Here is a 24671-nt window from a genome sequence, read left to right as displayed (position 1 = left end):
GGCTGACGCTTCCGCCCGCCTTAAATAGCTTCCGCCCACGGGTCTAACCGGAGGGCGGACCCTAGGAGTCATTTCCGCCTCGTACCCCACCTCCCACCACCTCCTTCCCTTTTTAGCTGCTTCCGACCTCAGGCCCCGCCCCCGTCCGCGAGGCCCCGCCCCTGACTGCCCCTCCCCCGCCCGAGGCCGATGGCCCGGCCCCCGCGGCACCGCTTCCGGTGTGGGCCCCGCCCCGGCTGTGGCCCCCAGCTGCGGAGAAGTCGGAGGCTCAGCTGCTGCGCCGGGGCCTGAGCCGCTGCCTCCTTCCCAACCGCGAGCCCGAGCCCGGAACGCTGCGCATAGGTGAGCTACGCGGATTTGGGTTCTTTCAGCCGCGGCGGGAGCGGGGCTGTGGCAGGTGGAGGGGACCTAAATGGGAGGCGAGGCAGGTGTGTAGGGGAGACGCGGGCCAGCGAAGCGGGGGGACCGCTGAAGAAGAGTGCCCAGAGGAGTGATCTGAGATAAAGAGATGGGGAAGGTAAGGGACCCCCGGGGGAACCTCAGGGCGAGCTTAGGTGGAGTTGGGATGCTTGGAGAAGAGCCTGGAGATTGGCAGAGAGGGTTAGTGGGAGTAAAAGTGATAGGGCTCCATTGGGAGGGGGGTAAAGAATGGACTGAGAGGGGGTCGGGGACGGAGCTGCTGGAAACGAAGGTAAGGGAAATGGTCAGAAAGGCCGGGCTCAAGCGGCAAGCAGTCCGTTGCGCCCCGTTTGGAGGTCAGGGAAGTTTAGAGGATAGAGCGAGGGCTGAAAGGATGAAGTAGTTTAGATTTCTGAGGCGTAAATTCTCTAAATGTTGGTAGTATTGTTTGGATTATTGGCTGCTTAGGGGTTGGGATGAGACGGGCTCTGTTCTGGAGAATGAACCCATTGAGTTGTAGAACCGAGTCATTTCTTACTAAGGAAAGAGGCTACGGGACACCTCCCCTTCGGCTGAGGGCAGCCCTACAGAGAAGATGGTGCCAACCAGACAAGAAACATTTGTGCACTGACTGGCAGGAGTTGGTTGAAATATTTCCATTGTGTTGGTTGACGTTAATGATTATATGAATATTTTTAAATCACCAGTGAATTACTTGTTACTCTTTTGTGTGTGTGTGTTTTGTTTCTGTATTTTTGTCCCCAAAGTGGTTTTTATTTTAGATGAATGCTTTTGCCAACTGGGTGTAAATCCTTCAGGCTTTCTTACGGAATAAGAACTAAAGCAGAATGAAAGTATTGCTGCAGGCATGACTTACACTTTCTAAACTGCTAAAGAGGAAGTACGGGCAGTAAGAGGCAAATTGGAATTTGAATCTTTTAACCGCCTATGAAAACTACAACCGAGTGCTTCTAAGAAACAAATTGAGGATCGTCTAGCATGACTCTGGTTGTTTTTTGGTCTTCCCCCGCCCCAGCTTTAAAAATTGTACCCCGATAAGCATGTAGAAATTTACAGATCAAAGCCATTTTTCTTACTGGGGATTACTTCCCCCGTGAATATTTGAAGATGCTAAAGATTTCATTTTCTTCTTCATTTCAAGATGCTTTCACTCCATCTTCCAGCTCAGTCCTAAAACACTGGGACAATGCAGATATCAAGTCCCAACCTGCACAGGGCAGCTTCCCCTTTCATGTGGCAACAAAATTGCACACCCCGGTGCCAGTCCTCTTCACCCTAAAATTTACTTTGGCATGGTAATCCATTCACTTCGGAAGACTTGTGAGAAAATATAATTTAAGTGAGGCTTGTTGAAGGTGGGAGCCTGGGAAGGGTTAGAGGGGCAGGGTGTGAAAGGGGTTTGTGTTTGGAGACGGATTGGTAAGAATGCAGATAAACCTGCTCCCAGAATACTTTGGGACTGGAAGCCTTTTTTTGCTGTATTCATCAAATAAATATAGTAGAAATGAATCAGACAAAAAGAGGATATGAGGAGATTTACTTGTGGTTTATAAAAAACGTAGCATTGACTTGTTTAGGCAATATTGGTACCTGTTTCAAATTAATTAACTTTAAAATCTCCAGAGGAATTCCTCCCCCCCCCCCCCGCCCCCGTTTGTTTTTGAGGGAAGCTTGCAATTTGAGACTCTTGCCTCCTTGCATGTTTCTTTCTTTCATGTTGTTGAAACCGGATTCTTTTGGAGGCTATAATGTCCACTTAGCCTGGTTCAGTCCACTCAACAAACTGGCTGGCAATTTGATCTGGGAAATTTGTGAAGTATTAAACCAAGAGCAGTTTGCTTGATCTTGCTTTTTCCATCAGAAAAGTCATTCTGTCTATCTCTTATAGCTCTGTGTCTAGCGTGAGTAGGAGTCTCCTTCTCCAGAGAGTCTGGGAAATATAAGCCATATTCTTTCTTTTGCAGCCAGGCTATTCTTTGCCTTTGTTAATTTCAATTTTCATAGTTACTACAAATTCTATAATTCAACACCTGTACAGTGCAAGTCCAGTAGATAACTGTTTGATAAAGTAGAGAGTAAGAGAGATAAGAACTCAGTTGTTAGCAGACTTAAATGTTTTCTGGATTTCCTTTTTTTAAAACAAAATGTTTAAATCTACCCCTACCAAGATTTGCTCATTTCCCCTCTTAGATCCTGTTCTCTTTTTTTATAACTTTCCCTCCCCACCCTCTAAACAAACCCCTAGAACTCACTCATCTTGAAAGTCGGGTTTAGGAGCATTTAGTATTCAGAACTTTACTGGAGAAGAGACAATCTTTTATACCTGTTTTACATAGTTTTTCCCCCTTCTTTCTCCCTTATGGTTTTGGTTACTCACTTAAAATATAGACCCAGTGTGCCTGCTGGTCTGTGGCCAGGTTGAGAGCCATGCCAGTCTGTGGGTGAAGTCTGAGACAGTAATGGAGCCTCTACAGCAGCAACAAAAGCAGCCACACCAGGCTCCTCTACAGATGGATGCCAGAGAGAAGCAGAACCTGCAGACAAGAGAAGCACAGTTGCTGTATGCCCCCAAACTAACCACCCAGCCTGCTCTCCTTTCTGTCACACCTGGGAGACCTTCTGGTAGCCCCGTTCTGGGCCCCTTAGCCAGAGTTACACCAGCCACACCAGTGACCCAAGTATTTGAGCAGAGCAGCATCAACTCTGAACCTGAGGAAGAGGAAGGAGGTCTGGAAGACGAAGATGGAGATGATAATGTTGCAGAGATGGCTGAGAAAGAGGCCCAGGCTGCTTCCAAATATTTCCATGTCCAAAAAGCAACTCGCCAAGACCCCAGAGCAGCACCCATGTCCAGCCTGCTTCCAGCACCTGGACTCCCACTACAGGGACAACAAGCTAAAGAAGACCAAACCAAAGATACTTCCAAGGCCCCACCTTCCATCCCCACAGCTGGGCAGTCGAGCTGGAATCTGGATGAACAGCTTAAGCAGGTCAGTGTTTCTGCTATAGGAGGAAGGCCATTGTTCTACCTAGAGGTCAGCCACAGAGGGTGCTGGGTGGGCAGGAGCTGGGACTACGCCTTTTCACCCCCATGTCACTGACCTAGATAGAAATAGTCTGAAGTTTTTCTCTGCATTTGTTTGCTTGATCTGAGGGTGTAGTTCCATGATAGTGTCAAGAACTAGATTCAGTCTCTAGGACCACAAAAATATTAAGTGATGGTTCTTTTTATTAAAGCATTAGAGTGTACAAGTTACTGTTAATGTGTCTGGTTTGTTCCAAGTTTCTGTTAAAGAATCTTTCCTCTATTTTCTTTAAAGGAAGAATGAGGTAACAGCTGTGTTTCATTACGACTATCTAAAAAACAAAGTGGCTGGCTCACGCTCGTGATTCCAGCATTTAGGAGGTGGCAGTAGAAGAAGCGGCAGAAAAGGTTGGGTGTGCCAGTGCACACCTGTGATCTCAGTACTTGGTAGGCAGAGGCAAGCACATCTCAGTGAGTTCAAGCCTAGTCTGAATACTAAGTTCCAGGCCAGCCAGGACTACATGGTGAGATCTTGTCTAAAAATTTTTAAATAATGAAATTTATGGTTCTGATTAGTTTTCCTAGTAGGAATGTAGAATAATTTTCCATGTTTTTTAACTCTAAGTAAACCCAAGATCATGTTTTTTGGTTGTTTTGAAGTTGAATATAGCTGCTAAAAAGCACTTCTGAATATATTTCAACAGAGAGCATTATAGACATGATTCTGTTATTTTTTTTTTTTACATCGTCTGGTTGGAAAGAGGGAAGGGAGACCTCAGAATTCCCTTTCTATTCAAAGAAAGTTGAAATTAGTTCCAAACATGGTTGAATATTAGAGTCAACTGTAGGGGTTTTACTTGTTTCTTTGGAGGGCGCTGCTAGGGAGCAGCGTACGAGTAGGAAGCTTTTTATAAGGCAGACCTTGGAGTCCTAGTAATTGAATAATTTTGGAGGGTAGACCCTAAGCGATGGATCTCTTTTCAACTAAGCCTTTGTCTTTACAAGTTCTTTGTGACCTACACTGATGTTTTTCAGTGGTCAAAATATGAGAGTAATGGTAAATTGTTCCAGGGTGGCTTGTTGGTGCTACAGACAGGACATTCATGGTAGGCCATTAGTACCTAGATATTCTGAGTTTACATATGTACTGTCTCTGTAATCCAGTGATGCTACTTAGAAGGCATTTGTGAAAATGGATGGCTTACAAAAGGGCCTTTGGAAACTGAAAAATAAATAGGCATCTTTGTCTCAAGGAGCCCTGTGCAGTTTACCTGAGTTTTATACAATAGCGTCAATAGCGGGCTCTAATCCCATCTCTTCATGTCTGTTCATTGATATTTTGGTAGCATTTTAAATTGTTCTGAGCCTGTGTTTTATCAATTGCAGATTGAAAATAATGAAGCTAAGTATGGTTTATATTCATAAACTCTAAATTTGTGAGGCTGAAATAGAAGAGTTGAGTTTATTTCTCAAGGACATTGTAAAGGGAGAGCAAGTGAGCCATGTGAATGCCTGTCTGGTGCCAAGCACTTGGCGGATGTGCTGCACAAGTTGTCTTGTACAATTGTTGTGCCTTCCAATCTTCCATATCCTAATGGGCATCCCTCTGAAGCAGAGAAGGCACTGGGGGACACTGATCACCCAAGGGGGAGCTGCAGCGCCAAGACTAGAATCAGGATCCCAGCTTCCACGACAGCGGCACCTGGCCACCAGCCCAGATCTGCCTTCTGGCTTTCTTTGGTTTAGTAAAACATCTGTGAATTGCCGGCAGCCCCTGCACTGCTGTGTAGTTGGCACCGTTCCATGGTGGCCGCTGAGTCAGCTCATAGCAGGAACCGCCCTGACAGCACTGGGAAAGTTCAGGCCCGAGGCGGCTGCTGCCCCCGCCTTGGCAGCTGGCCAGCCTCTGTGTGTGTGCGGTCATTCCTAGAAAGTGCAGCCGTGTGTGAGGAACAAGTGGAGCTCCAGAGCCTGTCTGTCTTCAGGAAGTGCAGCAGGTGTTGAGGTCAAGCCATTAGAGCTTTGAAAAAAGAGACTCTTCAGAACTGGCGTGTGCGTGCACACGTGTACGTTGTGGCAGAGCGCCCAGCCCAGCATTCTGTATGGCTGGCAGCGGCCCGCGGCTGCACAGCTCAATGGAGGCTGGCTGTTCGCAGCTCAAACTCTTTGAGTTCATTTAAGTTTCTGAGGCATACATACTAAATATAGACTGTTTGGCAGAACACCTGCCAAAAATGTTTTCATAAATGCCAGAGTAGCTAAGGCCTAATGCTTCATTCTAAATTTACCTTCCTTCTGAATGTAGAGAAGAATCTTTCTGTCTGGGAGACAGTAACAATGTCTTAAAATTTTTGATGACTACTTCTTATTTCTCTTGTAAATTTAGTTTTTCAGTTTGGTCTTTGGGCTCCTCCTTTGCTTTGTTTCTGTTGTTTTATGTTGAGTATTAAATTTTTACTGCATTTTATTGATTTCGTGTGTGTACATGGGCATATACATGTCGTACTGGCATACGGAGGTCAGAGGACACCTTGTGGGAGTCAGTTCTCTCTTTACACCATGTGGGACTCAGGGATCAAACCCAGGCTGGCTTAGTGGCAGGTGCCTTTACCAGATGTACCATCCTCCCCACCCTCTTCCCTTGTTTTAAACTTTGCTTTAATTAATTAACTTTAAAGTTTTACTGCATGCATGTGTGTGTGTGTGTGTTTGCACATGCACACGTGTGTTGTAGTATAAGTAGGTATATGTATAGGTATGTCTCATGTAGAGGTCAGAGAATAGGAATCAGTTCTTTCGGTCTACCATGTGGATCCTGGGGATGGAACTCAGGTTGGCAGGTTTGGTGGCAGGTGCCTTTACCTGCTGAGTCATCTCACTAGTCCTTAAACATGTTTTTAAAGAAGTAAGTATTGTGCTTGAGGGGGTGTGTGTGTGTTTATGTTGAGTTATGCTTTGGACAGAAGACTAAAACTGTAGCTCCGAGAGAGCCTATAAAGACCATCAGACCATGAGGCTGGCTGGCTGTTTTTGTTCTTCGGTCTTTTGTTCTCTAAGTAATTAACTTTTGGAGAGAAGAAGTTAAGTAGCACTTGTTCCAGCAACAATTCAAAGACCTTTTACAGTTGACCCAAGATCTTAATTGTTAATGAATTATAGTGTCCTTTATTCTAAGCAATCTATTTGGCAGAGTCTTTGTGCCAGGGCTGTCAGCTGTAGGCATGTCTCTCCTCAAGGAGCCAGATGTCTAGCAGTGCTGCTGCAGCCTCAAGGTAGGGCTGGTGGCGGGATGCAGCGACCTAACTCTGTCCTAAGTCAGCCAAAACCCTACTGAAGCTGCTGTGGGATGCAGATATTCTAAAACAAATGTTGTTTTTCAAACACTTATATACATAGCAAAGTAGAAGAGGTGATTTTTCCCCCTCTGTACAGTATAGTGTAGAATTTTCAGAAAGTTCTACAGGCGTTAGTGAAGGGCTAGGCAGTCATTTGCAAATTGAAAACCTTAAGGGTGGCACAGTTATCCTTTGTTTCTGAAATCCTGTTCTTAAAGCACATAGAGTCAGAATTACCTCATGAATTCTCTTCTCAAAGAAAGCCTTGCAAAATATTTGCTTCTAAGGCCTGGCTCATTCTCTGACACCAGGGTGATGAGAAGATGGATAATACTATGGAGCCCAGCATTCTAAAACCCATCAGATTTCTATGGGCAGAGTAAATAATTGTAAAACAAGACAACAAAGAACTGAGTGTTTCTTTTCTCAAAGGAGATCACACAGCCAACTTTGGGGGGGGGCGGCTCTTAGGGGTGGTCTTCTCCTGCCTGAAGAGTGGGTGTTTTGGCAATACAGGCTTTGTTTTGAGCCCATTAGTGGAACTAGTGGTTCCCTCCACAGAACAGGAAGATGAGGGATAGTTTGATGGGCATGTGGGGGCTAGAGTTTATATGTCTGGTATTCTGCTTACTTTGCCAGACACTTTGGTTACTCTGTGTGGTTTTGCATTGCCAGCTCAGTACAAAGCACTGAAATTTACTGGGGTTCATTGCCCAATAAAGATTGTCCCTCCTCAGTCCCTTGTGTTGCACAAGACTTTGTTCATAGTTGCCTTCTAGGATGGAAGGGTCTTATTTCAGAAAACTTTCAACTGAAGAAATCCTAACCCTTCTTAAAGCTTGCTGATCACATGTTAATGAGAACAGGGTATTGCCAGTTCTGCACATCTTCAGCCTGTGACAGCACCTCTGCAGGATAGATGCAAGATAGCTCCAAGGCAGATGGGAAGGATCATTTAGTTTGATATGCACTGGTAGACAGAAAGGAGCATGACTTGGTTTAGAGTTAGTTTGTTTAACTAAATTATTGAATTTGTGTGCAGTTAATGAAGTGCCTATTAATGGCATACAGAAATGGAAATGGGGCTCGAGTGTGATTCAGCTGATAGTGTGCTTACCCAGCACACATAAACCTGAGCTTGATCCCCAGCACCCCATAAATGACATGGTGACACACTTCTACAATCTAGCATCTGGGAGGTAAATGAAGGAAAATCAGAAGTTGTAAATAATCCTTGGCTATGTGGTTGAGCTTGAGGACAGGCTACATGAGATTTCGTCTCAAAAAAAAAAAATCAATAGTCTTGTCTTACTATGGTAGAGTAATTCCTGCTGGGTAATTAGCTTGCAGTGTGGCATCTGTCTTTTTCTTCTAATGCTTTGGCAAACTGCTCTCCAGGATCTATCCCTCTAGGGTGTGGGCCCATTAGTAAGCCTACTGTTCTGGGCACATACTTGGTAAGTACTTCATGCAAAACATTTGAGGGGTTTTGCAAAACCTGTTTAAGCTGTTGACTAGAAAGAAAAGGTGGTAGGCTCTCCCCATTTTCTCTGTAGTGTGTCCTTATGCCCCCCCCCCCAGTATCTGGAATCACGGTCTGTCTAGATCAGTGGCTATCAGTTGGAGCTGATCCTTCTCTACTGCTTGACGCTTAGCAGTGCTGTTGTGCTTGTATCTGGAAGCAGATGTGTGCTCCTAGCTTCTAGTGAGAAGAGCCATGAAGGCTGCCAAACATCATACAGAATTTAGGACACATTTACACACTCCTGACAAAGAATTGCCTTATTGAAAGTGGTAAGGTTGAGAAACCCTGCTGTCCATGTTTCCTTAGGCAGAACAGGCTGTGCTTTTAAAGACTGGTGTTTGTGCTTTACTCTTAGCAGCTGAGGAGTTTGACAGCCTTGAATTTTCTTCATTTCTGGTTATTTTTGCTGTTGCTTGCTTATTTATTTATTTTTCTTTGTTTTGATTTTTGAAACAAGGTCTTTCTGTGTATTCTCTTCTTCCCTCTCTCTCTCTTTGTTGATTTTTCAATTAATTAATTGAGATAGGATCTCACCATGTAGCTTTGGCTAGCCTAGAACTTGCTATAACTTGTTATACAGACCAGGATGGCCTCAAAATACAGAGATCTGCCTGCCTCTGCCTCTTGAGTGTTAAAATTAAAGGTGTGCATCACTAACCTGATTTAATTCTGTTTTTAGTGTCCATTTTGAGTTTGTGTCCTTGGGTAGTCATTACAGTGAGCACACTGTACCTGTGAGAGTTTTAGGATCTACACCTTGAGGTCTCTTATTTGCCTCCTCCAGCCCAGCCCTGTATACTATCCATGATATTTATGGCAGTTTATGAGAGAGCTTGGTTGCCCTTCCAGACAGTCTTTGTTAACCCACAAAGATTAAGGCAGATACTTGACACACCTGTTACTAGCAGATTTGATTCTTAGGTCAGTCTTTGAGAGACAAGAGGTGTGGATCTAGATTCTAGCTCTGTCACTTGTTTATTACAGTGCTTTGAACAAGCACTGTAACTGTCTGCACTGGACCCAGGCATAGATCTCTTCCAGAGGTACAGTAGCTCTCTCCCATCATCATTGGGCTTGTTTTGTATATGCTACAAAGGTAGAAGAAAAGTAGAAATAGGAATGGTCTTTGTAAAATGCATATAATGTCCAAAGGCTCTCATTTTTAGTCCTTACTGCCTTGGTAGATAAGATGCTCAGTAAATCCTGGATACTACTCAAGGAGAGTTTCTTTAGGTTTTCTATAACTGTGGTCAAAAATAAGTATTCAAGAGTCCTCTGAAACCTTTCAGGCTTGTGGAAACATAAACCATGTACTTTGCTGTGCTTTTCCTGTTAGCATAGGGATTAGGGATATGTGAGTGTTACTGAAGTGGTAGCTGGCTTAGCTTGCTCCATATTCCCCAAAGACTAATCCCTCTGCATGTGTCCAAGTCCCACTCTTCTAGACTTTCAGGGACTTGCTCCGTTAGTGAAGACTTCTGTTTCCTGACTCTTCAGACGCTTCTCTTCTGAAGAATTCTCTGCAATTAAGCATCATCTCTCAAACTTTAAAACCAACAAGCAACAAAACTTCAAATTCATACATTATGTAATTGTTTAAAAAACTGTGAGTTTGCTTTTTAAAGAAGGCCTGTACTGCACATCTCCCCAGGCACAGTTTCTCGTAAGACGTGCACACCTTACATTTCATTTTGTCACACTTGCCAGCCAGCACACTCCAGCCAGATCCCTGACCTTTCGTTTCTCTTTGCTAAAGTTTCTAATGGCTGCCATGTTGCCTGGTCTAACTTCCTTGACCTCATTTGTTATTTAAGAAGAGGGTTGGAGCCGGGCAATGGTGGCGCACACCTTTAATCCCAGCACTTGGGAGGCAGAGGCAGGCGGATCTCTGTGAGTTCGAGACCAGTCTGGTCTACAGAGCTAGTTCCAGGACAGGCTCCAAAGCCACAGAGAAACCCTGTCTCGAAAAACGAAAAAAAAAAAAAAAAAAAAAAGAAGAAGAAGAGGGTTGGATCATTATTGACCATTTCCTCCTTGAAATTTTTCTTCTTTGTGCTTATTTTCCTTTATCCTTATAATGCTTTCTTTTCACCTAATTCTCCAGGTATTATTCTAAGCCTTCTCTACGTCATCCTTGGGAGACTCTTATATATTCGTAAATATATGAATGAGATATATGTTACTTGGATCTGTTTCTAGGCTGATACCAGTGTATCTAATCCCAGCTGACTGGTTAACATTTCCAATCATATCCTACTCACAGTGGGAACTAGTGTGCACGTCTTTAACCCCAGCACTTGGGAGACAGAGGCAGGGGATCTTTGAATTTGAGGCCAGCCTTGTCTACAAAGTGAATTCCCACACAACCACAGCTACACAGAGAAATCCTGTGTCAAAACACCAAAATAAATAACTAAATAGAATAGCTGTCCTACTCACATCTCAAGTTTAATACATTTAAAGCAATTAAAAACTTTTAAGACTATCCTAGAACTCATTCTGTAGACCAGGTTGCCTCTGCCTCCTGAGTGCTGGAATTAAAGGTGTGCACAAGCACCATCCAGTCTAAAAACATTAAAAAAAAGAAAAAAGAAAAGAAAAGACAAGGTCTTAAGTCTCAAGTAGCCCAGGTTGTTCTCCAGCTTGCTATATAACTGAGGCTGCCCTTGAACTCCTGATCCTCCTGCACCCATTTCCCAAGTACTGGTAAAGCTGAACTGTTAGTGTTGATACTTTCCCTACAATCATTTTCTCTTTGCTTTTCCTTCTCAGAAAATGGACTTGTTAGACACTTAGTCCTTCATACCAGAAACTTTGGAGTTGGGTTATTTCATGCCTGCCCCTGTCATCCCCCAAACTTACCAGTCTTCTCTTCTGAATATCTAGAATCCTGCCACTTGTCTGCTATCACCTACCTGTCTCCTCCAAGTCTTTGCTCACCCCACTTTATAATCCATTCGACATAGTCTATAATGATCTTCTAGAAACCAAATCAGATTTTGTCACTGCTTTAATGTCCTCTACATATGTTGGGTGTTCTAATTATAAACTTCAAAATCTGCATGTCTAAAACATGCCTCGTTATCTTTACCTTGACGTCAGTAGTCTGTCTTGTCACCATGCACTGTGGCCTTTGCATATGGTGATCATCCTGCTTGGGCTCTCTTGCCCAGGCTCTTTCTCTCCTTCAGTTCATTGTAACTGTCATTTACTCAGAAGTCTTATGCAGGATCTGGTTCTCTATGTATGCCGTCATTGATCATTATGCTTTACATATTTTATGTTTGTATTATTAGTTCATTGATGTCTAATTTTTAGGCTAGATCAGTGGTTCTCAACCTTCCTAATGCTGCGACTCTTTAATACAGTTTCTTGTTTGTGATGACCCCGGACCATAAAATTATTTTTGTTGCTACTTTGTAACTGTAATTTTCTACTGTTTGAACTGTAATGTAAGTATCTGAAATGCAGGATATTTGATATGCCAACCTCTGTGAAAGGGTTGTTCAACCCACAGATTAGATGAACCACCAGACTAGATGGCCAACTCCACGAGGACAGGACCACACTTATTTTGTATTCCAGCATACAGTATAGTCATGGCGTAGTAGGCACTCGATATTTTGCTGCTTCTGCCTTTGTTGATGGAAGCTGCTTGTTCATTTCCTGGCTGCCCAGACCCGAAATAACTACACAGAAACTATATTAATTTAAACAGTGCTTCACTTATTAGCTCATGCTTCTTATTGGCTAGCTTTTATATCTTAAATTAACCCATTTCTATTATTTTATATTTTACCATGAGGCTCATGATTTACCAGCAAGGTTCTGACTGGCGGCTCACATTTTTCTCGGCCAGCGGTTACACGGCTCCTGGTTGACTCCGCCTACTTTCTCCTCCTCTGTCTGCTTTGAATTCCCTCCTTGCCCTGTTCTGTGCTGCAATAGGCCCAAAGCAGCTTCTTTATTAACCAGTGCTATTCACATTGTACAGAGGGGAATCCCATAATATATCTTCTTTTAATTTACTCTGCTTTACTTGTTCTCGTTTATGTGACTGGTTCCATTTTGTGCTTATAGGCGTTAGGGGGTGGTGGTGATGTTAAGTGTCTGCCTCATTTTTTTTTTAACCTTTCTAAAAATTATTATTACATTATGTTCTGTGTTGGGGAAAGGGGCTCATGTAGAAATCAGGGGACAACCAGTGGGAATTGGTTCTCTCTGTCTACCTCATGGGTTCTGAATATCAAACTCAGGTCGTCAAGCTCCGAGGCAAGTGCCCTTACCCACTAAGTTATCCTGCCAACCACATATTTTTTAAAAATAGATTATCTATTCACAGTAATTTTTATAGCAAAATGAAGTAGAAGGTATAGTGATTAGTGCTCCTCCCCATCCTTTATCACTATAAAATCTTGCACCAGAGAGTACATTTATTACAATCAAGGAAGTTACATTGACATATTATTATACCTGCTTCTATAGTTTACATTAAAGTGAGTTCCTTTTTTAAGAAACTCTTACAAAATAGATTTTGTGTGCATGGGTGGGGGTCCAGATATATACCTCCCATGGTAAATCTCTGGAGGTCAGAGGGTTAGCTTGCTAGAGTCCTTTCACTGTGTAAGTCCCAGGGATCAAAATTGATCATCAGACTTAGTGGTGATCACCTTTACTCTCTGAGCCATCTTGCCAGCCTTTGGGATTCATACTTACTCTATTTTCTATGGGCTTAACAAATTATAATGACCTGAGTCCACCATGATACAGAATGACATTGCTGCCCTAGAAGTCATGTGTTGCATAGCTTTCATTGTCTGCGGCCCTTTTTCTTGAGGCTGATATGATCTTCTGATCTTACTTAAATTTGTCAGTTTTATTTACACAAATTTGTTTTCTTTTAAGCTGTTGTAACTTAAACACATTTTCTAGAATTCTTGTTATTTACAAATACATCTTAGGCTATAAAGATTTTTCTTGAATCTATCTCAGTTTTGCCTTATTCTGCAAAATTTGGTCCTTGAAAACTAGCATGCTTTTAAGTCTCTGAAATTTAAGATAGTCTGTCTTAGCCTTATGTATGATTAGTTTCTATAAATGTCCTTGAAAACAATGTGTGTTCTCTATTTGATAGGTACAGTGTTATCTTTTTTCTATCGGATTGAGTTTGTTAATTTGCATTTACTTAGGTCTTCCTTATATTCTAAGTTTTTTGTATGATCAGGTTCTGAAGAGCTTAATTAAAATATTCTAATACAAAATTAGCCCTTTTTTGTTAGTATTTGGGTTTTTGTTTGTTTGTTTGTTTTGTTTTTTCAAGACAGGTTTCTCTGTAGTTTTGGAGTCTGTCCTGGAACTAGCTCTTGTAGACCAGGCTGGCCTCGAACTCACAGAGATCCGCCTGCCTCTGCCTCCCGAGTGCTGGGATTAAAAGTGTGCGCCACCACTGCCCAGCTTAGTTCCAGGTTTTTTGTTTGTTTTGCTTGCTTTTCTCTAATATTTTCCCATTAACAGTCAATTCTTTATACTTACCAAGTTCATGCATTTTTCTCAGCACTACTTGTATTCTACTCTCTAGCTCTGCTTTCCTTTGTATTTTCTTTACTGAATTTTTAAGTTTGTAATAAAATTAGCTATCGTAAGTGGAAACATTTCTTCATATCTCTCTTGACTTTGCCCTTTTGTACTTTGTTCCTAGCTCTTTAGATCCTGAGTCCCTACACTGACCGTTATTTTGTCTTCTTTATCCTGTTTTTCTTGTTGGAGAGTGCAGTGTGTTGTGAGTCTGGTTGCATCTTTGTAGATCTTGGTTTTTAAGATTCTACTCAGCTATTTTCTGATTGACAATAGTATTCTAGATTTGCACTCTCTTTCGTCTATTCTGTTTGAACCTTGTTCTGTCCCATAAGCCTGATTTGCAGTCATTTCCTCTCCTTCCACTACCAATATTTTTTTTCCCTTGGGCAAGTATGTGTGTTCAGGTGTATGCTCTGGTGTGTGTGTCAGCCACAGGAATACTGGCCAGTAAACCCCAGTCCTTCTGGCTCCACCTCTCTACTTTTGGGAACACAGCATGTGCCACCACACCTGGCATTTGTGTCTGGGTTCTGGGGATCAAACTTGGGTCCCCAAGCTCTCAAAGCAAGCGCTTGAAGATATGTTTTTATATATATATATATATATATATATATATATATATATATATATATATATATATATATATATATATATATTTGTTCTTTTTTTTTTTTTTTTTTAAAGACAGGGTCTCTCTCTGGGTGGTGGTGGCACATACCTTTGATCCCAGCACTCAGAAGGCAGAGGCAGGCAAATCTCTGTGAGTTCGAGGCCAGCCTGGTCTACAAGAGCTAGTTCCAGGCTCCAAAGCCACAGAGAAACCCTGTCTTGAAAACCAAAACAAAACAAAAAAAGGTCTCTCTGTGCTAATATGCAGCATGAGGTGGGGCTGCAGATCTCATGGGTAGGGACAAACACACCATCAGACAGAGCTTACGTGAGAAGGGGGTTTATTGAGGATGAGAGGGAGGCGGGAGGAGAGTGAAAGACAGTGAGCTTCCTCCTCGGAAACGGCAGAAAGAGAGCAGGAGTGGGTCGAGTTTGTCTCTTAAAAGAACCTTTGCACCTGCATGCAGATTTAGCAGCCACAGGACCCTGGGTACATCCTGCCAAGTGAGGGGCCAGCATACTGCCTGAATCCTAACACTCTACATAACTCTAGCTGTCCTGTAACTCAACTTTGTAGATCATGCTGTCCTCTAACTCACAGAGATCCACCTGCCTCTTCCTTCAGAGTGCTGGGATTAAAGCTGTGCACCACCACCGAGCTAATTCCTTTAATTTTTTAAACTATGAGGACCTTGTTAAAACTTTTTTTGTTATGGAAACTTTAAGCATAGAAAAGGGAAAGATATTGCTTAGCTTTCTTCCAAGTATCTATATTTGGCCATTCCTTTGATACATGCTTTTAAATTCGGTTGCATGCTTTTCCTTTGTCTTGTCCTACATAAGAGTTCGTTTCCCCGTGTGATTTGCTGTTTTTCTTTGTAAGCTCATTTTGTAGGGATTTATTTCTACTTAAGGGTGTTTTGTTTTCTTTTCTGGAGCTCCACCTGCTTAGCTGCGTGCTTTGGTTTGGCTGGTGTGGATTTGAAGTGTATATTTATGCCTAGGAAGAGCTTGACTTTCAATGGGTGCTCTGTGGTGATGGCAAAGTTCCATGCTGCCTCTGACCTGATGTGCAAATTTGCCAGGCCCAACCTTTCAAGATTTCTTCCTCTTACGTAGTTACTTCAATTCTGGTTCTTGACATGCCTAAGACCTGCAACTTGAATTCTAGGGGTAGGGGAAATGATCAAATCCCAATCCTCACCCCTGTTAAGAACTATAATTGGGGTCCCCAGCTATGGTAATACCCTTTAATCCCAACACTTAAGAGGTAGAGGCAGGCAAATCTTCATGAGTTAAGTTTGGCCCCCTAGGATCCACATGGTGGGAGGAGACATGGGTCAAGGCTCACAAGCCCCCCAACAATAAATGTATAAATGTATACAAAGTAATAAAGATAATTAAAAATAAAATTTAAAATTAGTTGGGTGACATTCCTTCTTTAGCCCTCAGCTTTAGCATTTGTTTCTATTTCTACATGTGAAGCCCTTTCTTGATTTCATGCTTAGCTCTGTGTAGGAGGTATAGAGTTAAGTTTCATCTAGCATTTCTATAGGTTTTTATTTTTATTTTATTTTATTTTTTTTAAGAATTGGGGGGAAGTCAGGAGAGTTCTACATCAGATTAGCCTTACTGCTAGTGGTTTTGTTTGTTTTTTTTTTCCCTGTGTTTTTTAACAGGATATTTTGACCTGCCCTATGACAATTACTGTCTTATTTCATTGAGCTGTGTAAGGCAAGCCCTGCCATTACACCCATTTGTTCTGTGTTATTGACAGCTGAGGAAAGAAGGAAGTAGGCTGTATGTGGCCTCACCAGGAGGAGCTGGGCAGTGAACCCAGGCAAGTGTGGCTTGCAGTCCTTTGCTCCCTTCTGAGAGGCATGGTCTCTCAGCGCTTTCATCACTTTAACAGTAACTTTGTGGTCTGGAGCTCAGTACAGTGCTTGTGTGATAGTTGCAGCACTTTGGGTTCGGTCCCCAGCACCATGTGAAATGGGTGTGTGGTGTCTTGAATTCTGCAGAAGCTAGAGGGCTGATAGTTCAGTGTCATCCTCACCCCCATACTCCATTCCTAGACTGCTTAAGGCCCTGTCTCAATAATCAATCTACATAATTTCTGTTTTTTTCCTCTCACATTGTAGGAATCATTTGGGCTCATTTTAGGAAATATGAAAATACACAAATTTATAAAGAAAAGATACGCCGGGCAGTGGTGGTGCACGCCTTTAATCCTAGCACTTGGGAGGCAGAAGCAGGCAGATCTCTGTGAGTTTGAGGCCAGCCTGGTCTACAAGAGCTAATTCCAGGACAGGCTCCAAAGCTACAGAGAAACCCTGTCTCGAAAAATGAAAAAAGAAAGAAAGAAAGAAAGAAAGAAAGAAAGAAAGAAAGAAAGAAGGAAAGAATGAAAAGATACAATAAGCTACAAACATACAACTTAGATATAACTGTAAATATTTGCGGTATTTTCTTTGTATTTTAAAGGAAAATATCTACTGCAGATTTATTATTTTATTTTATATACAATTTTGTGCTCAGCTCTTATTACCAAAGAGTCTGCAAATATTTATTTTTTAAATAAATGCTAGAGTGTCATTTTTAAAATTTAATTAATAGTGATACGTGTTAGATTTCAAACCCAGGACAAATGGCTAAGGTGCTTATTTAACATATCAAAGTAGATCTGGCCACCAGGTTCTCCCTTTATCCCTCAATTCCTGCCTGCTACAGGACACCCCTGGCTGAACTCTCCAGCTCAGGGGGCTGGGCTACTCTTCCCCTTATAACCCAGCCATTTTGGTTGCCTGCTTGCTTTGTACCTTTGGCCTCCTGGCTGCTACACCTGGTTCCCCTCTTTCTCCTCCCCCACATGGCGCAGCTCAGTCTGGACATGTCCATTCTGGACTATGTCTGCCTCTGGCCATGCTCTCCCACCTGTCTACAGGAAACCTCCTCTACCATACCTAGCAGGGGTCATGTTCCTTTTCTTTTCCTTTTTCTTTTTCATTTAGTACACACCTTTAATCCAGCACTAGGGAGACCAAGGTGGGTGGATCTCTGTGAGCTCAAGGTTAGGCTGGTCTACAGAGCAAGCTGCAGGTCAGCCAGGCTTACAAAGTGAGATTCTGTCTCAATAAAATAAAATACAATATTTAAAAATTTGAGACAGGATGTTACTGTAGGCTTTGCTGGCCTCAAATTTAGAATCCTCCTGCCTCTGCGTCCCAAGTACTAGGATTACAGACTTGAATCATCATGTCTATTAGATGTACTTTAAAATGTTTGAGAAGGAAAAGTGACAAATAGTTTTAAAAGTGAAGTAAAAGTCAGCAGGACTTTGGGGTGGTTTCTTGGTAAATCTATACCTTTTCAGATTTTTAAAAATCACTATTTGTTTATATTTCAACAAAAACAAGAACCCCATGTATTGTACTTCAACTTTCTTTTTTCTCAATACTGTGGCTGTCTTTTATGAATGTTCGTAAAACAGTTGTTTTGTTGTTGTCTGTTTTTCAAGACAGGGTTTCTCTGTGTGGCCCTGGCTGTTCTGGAACTAGTTCTATAGACCATACTGACCTCGAACTCAGAGATCTGTCTGCTTCTCCCTCCTGAGTGCTGGGGTTAAAGTTGTGTGTCACCACTGCCCTGCTATGAAGCTGTGTTTATGCATGGTTTCTTGTGTATTTCTTTTGTAGTACTGTGGATTGAACCTAGGTCCTGGTACATGCTAGGCAAGCTCTTTTTTAACCACAAACCTACATTTCACCCCTTACTTATGTTTTTGTAGTAACTTATTTTAGAATCAAATAAGTACAAAACTGCTTATGAATAGGCACTTATGGAGAACAATTATAGGAAAATTCAGAGTACAAACTTAGAGTTCAGAAATTAACTCGAAAGGCCAGAGAGATGGCTCAGTGGTTAAGAGCACTTGCTGCTCTTGTAAGGGCTATGCAACCATGTCGGGTGGCTCACAGACCCTGTAACTTCAGCTTCTGGATCCACTGTCCTCTGTGGGTACTCACACAAATGTGCACATATCTACACAGACACATACACATAAATAAATAATGAAATAAAAATTAACCTGGGCCTGGTAGCTCATATTTGTCCTCCCAATATTGGGAGGTTGAAACAGGAAGGTTGAAAGTTCCAGCCCATTTTGCTACACAAGAACTCTGACAAAATAAATAAATAAGAGAGATGTTTAAAAAAAAAAACAAAAAAACATTTATAAGCTGGTGCATGATAGTTTTTTTTTTCCACTTAAATGTTTGCTTTGTATACATTTAAATTGTGTTCTGTGAGACCTTCAGAGCAGTTTCTAACCAGGCTCCTAATCTCTTGGCTATTTCTCCCGTTACATCCCAGTTGTCCTCACAGGCTCTGCAGCTCTGAGTAAGCTCTGCCCACGTCAGCAGTCTTGTCAGAAGCACAAGGAATAGCTCAGAGGTTGGAAAGGTCTGTAGTGCTGGGTTCCACAGAGAGGAGCCAGTCTTCCTCCCAGACCAGGCCTGCCTTGCATTTCACCGTGCCTTGGCATCGGGTCCTCTCATGACCAACTTTGCATTTTCATCTTTCTCCCTCATTTTATGGAAACACCTCATTTCTACCAGCCTTCCTGATTGCATGGGGTGATTTTGTGCCTAGATGAGAATGTAGGATCATGTCTTCTTTCTCCACTCTGCTCCCTTCCTGCTGCTTAATCAGAAGTGTCGCTTGGCTCTTTTTCCAAGCGACCGAGTTTGAATGATCTCTGTTGCTAGTGGGAGGTGGGCAAGCTCTTTCTGGTTCCTGCTAAAGTTACCTGACAGCGGAAGGTGAGCATCTGATAATTATAATTCCAGTGCTTCCAGGGCTAGAGTGATTTAGTTAAGAGCAGTAATCCTGATCTTATCAGGAGGGTTTTGTAGTCCAACAGTGTAGCTTCTAACAGTATCTGTTTTACTTCCTGAGGCTCCTCTCTCCCCTTAGGATTCCCCTGTAATCCTGCCCCTTACCCTTCTGTGTCTCATTGCTTCCTGCAATCAGTTAAAAGTAGGAAAAGAGCAGGAGTGCTTTTCTTTTCTTCTTATAAAGGTCTAGAAAATGGAATTTTAACACTACAACACCACCAGCCAGGCCATTAGTAAAGCTGTCACATACATGCCACATATAATTCTGATCCATGGATCTGGACAAAGATAGGTAGTTATGTGTTGCTTATCATATGGGAAAAAACAGCCATGTTCAGCCTAAATACTTAGATAGGGACTATATTTCAGAGCAATTAATTGGTATCCAAAAGCTTGAGATCAGGCCTTTGAAACCTGGTGATTTTGCTAATGACTACGTTGAGGGTAGGTTCCTAGGAATTTGCCTAGATCCGTGCCCTTGGGGCTCATATCTGTTAGATTATAGAGTAGACAGGAAATGCATTGCCGTTTTTTTTCTTTTCAGAGAATGCTCAAGAATCTCCTAAGAGTTAACAGTTTGCACAAAGGTGTTAAGGAAAGAAGTTTTCTTCCTTTCTTATTTATTATTTATTTTTTTGAGGACAATTTCTTAGGTGTCAGAATGGAGAGACCCCCCCCCCCAAGTGAAGAGTTGGTAGTAGCTTCATCCTTTTACTTAACCCTATGGAAAAGGGTTAGTTTTTGCCTTGAGGAGAAGTGAGGAATGGGAACTAAAATTGCTTTGGACATCTGAGCTGTGCTTTAATAAGATATTCCAGGTGGTCAAGGAGTAATCCTAAAATAGCCTAGATACTTAATTGCTTTTAAAGTCAGGCTCCTGTCTCTGGGGAGGTAGGGCTCTGAGGAATGCAGTGCTGGCTCCTGAGGTCTTAGAGGCGTGGTCTGGTGGGGTTACCTCCCCCACCCCCCAATCCAAGTGAAAACAAAAGCCAAGCCTTTTTGGGTCTAGAGGCATTTACTAATATTTCACCTTTTTTCCACACTTGGCAGTAATAAGCCTTTGGCTTCTGCTTCTGTAACCTGGCTTTCTTCCTAGCTGTGGAATTGGTATTGTCACCCCATCCCCTAGACAGTGGTCTGTTTTCATTAGTGCTCAAAGGCTTCCTGCTTGATCCCCTGCCTGGCTTCTCTGTTTGCACAGGACCATATTTCTCTCCCTTAAGAGTTCAGTCATCCTCTCTTTTATCCCCGCAGCCCATTCAAACTGATTCTCTTAGTTGGCTGCTTCTTAGGAGAGTCATTTCCCCTGGTTCTGCTGCTGCTCCCCTCCCTAACCCAGGTTTTCAGAGTTGGCAAAACCACCCACTCATCATTATTTATAGAAACAATATATTGGCATTATAAATCACCACTGGGAGGGGGCACTAAAAAGATATTTTATAAATGAAGAGAATTCAGGCAAAACCTGAAAGACTAACTGTGTGAAGGAGTTGTTTCTGTGGTTATTCTGTCCTCTCAGTGTGATCCTAAGCACTAGTCTTCACTACTGGGTTGCGTGACAGGGAGCATACAGGAGGTCTTGACACATGAATTAAAAGTTAATGTGGGGACTAGAGAGATAGATGGCTCAGTGATTTAGAGCACTGGCTGTTCTTGCAGAGGACCTGGCTTAGAGCCACCTGCAAACTCCAGTTCCAAGGGATCTGCTGCCTACTTCTGACCTCCAAGGGCTCCTCCATGCATATGATATACATATAAGCACACATATACACATAAAATAAAATAAATACTTTTAAAAAGTTAATGAAGGGCTAGGCGTGGTGGCACATGCCTTGAATCCCAGCACTTGGGAGGCAGAGACAGACAGATCTCTATGAGTTCAAGGCCAGCCTGGAACTAGTGAGACCCTGTTTCAAAAAAAAAAAAGGTAATAATAGATAGGTGGCTGGAGCAATGGCTTGACAGTTAATAACACTGGCTAGTCTTCCTTAGACCAGGGTTCAATTCCTGGCACCCACATGGTTTCTGACAAACATCTGTAACTCCAGTTACCAGGTTTCTGACCTTCAGGGATACTAGGCATGCATGTGGTACAAAGACACATGTAGGCAAAATACCCATACACATTTAAAAAAAAAAAAAAAAACTTTTTAAAAACTCATAAATTTTTTAAAAATGCATAAATTCAAAACAAACCTCCTAGACATAAATGGGGTTTGTTTTGTGTCTCCCCACGGTTTTAGGAATTGAAGCCAGGAACTAGCATGAGCATTACCACTAAGCACATCCTCAGCATAGACCGTTTGTTTAATTTCCATCTTTCTACATGAGACTCTAGCATATCCTAGGAGAGCAGAAGTTTGTATATGAATGAATAGAACAGAAAAAAACAAAAAGTGAAGGACACACACGCCCCCCAGCTCCATTACATGTCTGTATATCCATATGTATAGGTTATATTTTTCCAACAAAAAATAGTTCGTTAAAACTATCCAGAATATTGATTTTATCTTACTTTTTCTCAGTTTAGAAACCCTTCCCACTGTTCTCAGTTCAGAGTTTAAATTTCCCCCTAGTATTCAAGGCATTTCACAGACTGTTTCCACTTTAACTATTAGATTTGATGTACTTACATCCTCCTGCCAAAACATGCCTTGTTTATCCTCTACCCCAATGCTCATTTGAGCTATAAATCTCCCCTCAGTCCATATTCCTCAAGGCCACGTTAACCTCCAGCTCTGAGCCTCAACCTTCTGCTTCCCAAGCATTTTGTGGTTTGGTATTTGTAGCTTTACTAAGTGTATATTCAACTTGTTTTCCAACTCCTTGGTAACTCTCTCAGTGCTGGCGACCACTTTTGTTTTGGAAAGCAGGGGAGCTATTCTTCTCAGCAGCTTGCTTTACCTAGGGTGTGTTCTCGGTGAAATCTGGACTGAATAAATTCATCATCGGATCTTTGTTCTACAAAAGAGGAAAAAGGCCACATGGTCCAACCCTGCCTCATGTGAGATCCCAAATCCTGAGATCCCAGATAGTCATCCAGAACCAAGCTGCTGCTCACTTCCTAAGAAGTCTTTCTCCATTGCCAGGTAGTTCTGATAAAGACCTTCATCTGTAGACCTGAGAGCTTCCTGGGCAGTTCTTCCCAGCTGCCCTACTTTTGCCTGATGGGACTGAGGCTGGCTCCTCTTCCATAGGCAGCTTTATATATTTTCAAAGAATGAATCTGTTTATTTTCCCTCTGCTTTTCTAATCTTCTAGGATTGAGAAGTTGGAGGGCCAGTGTTTTAATTTGAGTAGCAGTCAGGTAGCCTAAGACTTTGACTTGTTTTATTTTGAAACCTTTATATATATACATGCTAGGTGCCACATTCCTCTGGTCTCTAAAATGTAATCTTCCTCCACTTCCCTTCTTCCTGGTCCCCTGTCCCCCTGGGAGAAAGAGGGCCATCCTAGAGTAGCTGGTCTATTTTGGAGGTAGAGATAAGGTAAAGGTCTTCCCTTTTGGGGAAAGATGTCCCCAGATACCTTTCCAGGGCAAGTGAAGGCGATTTTTGTTTGGTTGAAATGAACCCAGTGAGAGAATCAAGAATAAAAGACCTCCATTAATGAGCCCCACTCGGGCCATGGTTTAGCCTTTCTCTAGACAGACTTTCTCTGTGCTGACGTCACCAAGCAAGCCAGGCAAACCCAGCACACTGGTGCTGCCAGTTCGGAACTGTGAGACCTTGTTTAAGTCCCCCCGCCCGCCCCAGTCTTCTTTCACTACCTTTTTGAAAGAATTTAAAGGCAAAATAGTCTGGTTTCCCTGGGGAAGACAGTTGAATGTGGGTATGGCAGCTAAAACTAGTCTTAGGTGGGTATTTGGAGACAAACTGTCAGTTTCCTGTGAGCTCCTGGTGAGATCAAAGATGTTAAAAGGGATTTCTGAAGTAAGAGGAGGCTGTAAATGACAATAAGTAACCACTGGCTACTGTTGACATCTGCTCTTATTTCCCCTTTAACCCCCAGTTCTGGGATTGCTGCTTGTGCAAGTGGGTTCAAAGCCTTTTCCTGGAAGGGTAAACCTATCTGCAGTGACTCTTCAATTTATGAACCCCTCTTCATCCCCAAAAGGTTGAGCTGTCTCTGGGCATGCATTTTCCCCCGTTCTCGTTTGCCTCTCCTTTTCCCTGTTGTTTCCACTACTGCATTCTGTCAGCCACACTTGATGTCAAAGAACAATTATTTTGGGGCTGATAACTTTTTAGTTACTCATGTCCACACCTGATGATAGATGAAGGAAGCTTATATTGTATAAGTGAACCATTTATACCATTCTATTAGAGCTGTAAACAGAAAAGAGCTGTAGCCAGCCCTATTAGTACAGGCAGGAGGGAGGCAGGAGGCAATGAGTCCCAGTGGCACTAACCATGTCTCTCAGCATACGGTATCAGTGCTGTCCCTGTGCTGAGGGCTGGGGATACCCTCAAAATGCTTAAGAACTGCCTCAAGACAAAATAGTGAGAGATTTCTACATAGGTCCCAACCAAGTATTTCAAGCTAAGAAATGGACTATCACTGGGCAGTGTGGTGCACTCCTTTAATCTCAGCACAGAGGCAGGCAGATTTCTGAGTTTGAGGCCAGCCTGGTCTACAGAGCAGGTTCCAGGACAGCCATAGCTACACAGAAAACCCTGTCACAAAAAGCCAAAAAGAAAAGAGAAGGAATGGACTGTCCTTTTCTTTCCTTACATTCTTAAAAAATAGAGTTCAATGTCTCATTTCTGTCCTGTGGCCTGTGTCCTCCTCTGTGGTTATTGGGTTAGAGATGTTTCCGGCTACAGTCCTGTCACTGTAGAGTACGCTGGTATCCACTTTAGAATGTAGTTCTCAAATATTGTCCTTCTCCACTCTCTCCACTCCACCCTCTAGTGCTAACTCCTTTCTGGACCAGGCACATTATAAGCTGTTTCTTACCTTATGGCAATAGCCAATGCTTAGAATCCCTTGCAGTTGGGGCAGAGCTGGAGAAAGTAGAGGAGATATAGTGGATACCAACCTCTTTCCCAACCCCCTCTTCACCCCAGCATTCTTCTCTCTTCTCTCTGTAGAACTCTGCTGTCACTTGGGTGTTTATTTTCACACATAGCCCTAAGGTGGCCACACTGGCATGCTTGTTCTCACACCCCTCCCCCACTGCTGAAAGCCCCACTAATTCAAGGTTGTGGATTAGGTTCTCTCCCTCCAACTGAGAGTGACATAGCTTCTGAGCCTTGGGATGCCTGCAAGTTACTGTAATTAGC

At 42.6% G+C, this 24671-nt stretch overlaps 1 protein-coding gene across 1 annotated transcript in view; it reads left to right on the top strand.

Moving 5' to 3' along the window:
* The first annotated feature begins 235 nt into the window (after positions 1-235).
* The window catches only part of Arid3b (AT-rich interaction domain 3B), a 48263-nt gene continuing 23827 nt past the window's right edge, over positions 236-24671 (top strand). The window contains exons 1-2 of the mRNA XM_057768978.1: positions 236-342; positions 2809-3410. Coding sequence (XP_057624961.1) covers positions 2880-3410 — 531 coding nt within the window. The 5' untranslated portion in view covers positions 236-342; positions 2809-2879. The remainder of the gene's footprint in view (positions 343-2808; positions 3411-24671) is intronic.

This window comes from Chionomys nivalis, chromosome 4 (genome assembly GCF_950005125.1).
Source record: "Chionomys nivalis chromosome 4, mChiNiv1.1, whole genome shotgun sequence".
Classification (NCBI taxonomy): Eukaryota; Metazoa; Chordata; class Mammalia; order Rodentia; family Cricetidae; genus Chionomys; species Chionomys nivalis.
This window is presented reverse-complemented; position numbering and strand designations above follow the sequence as displayed.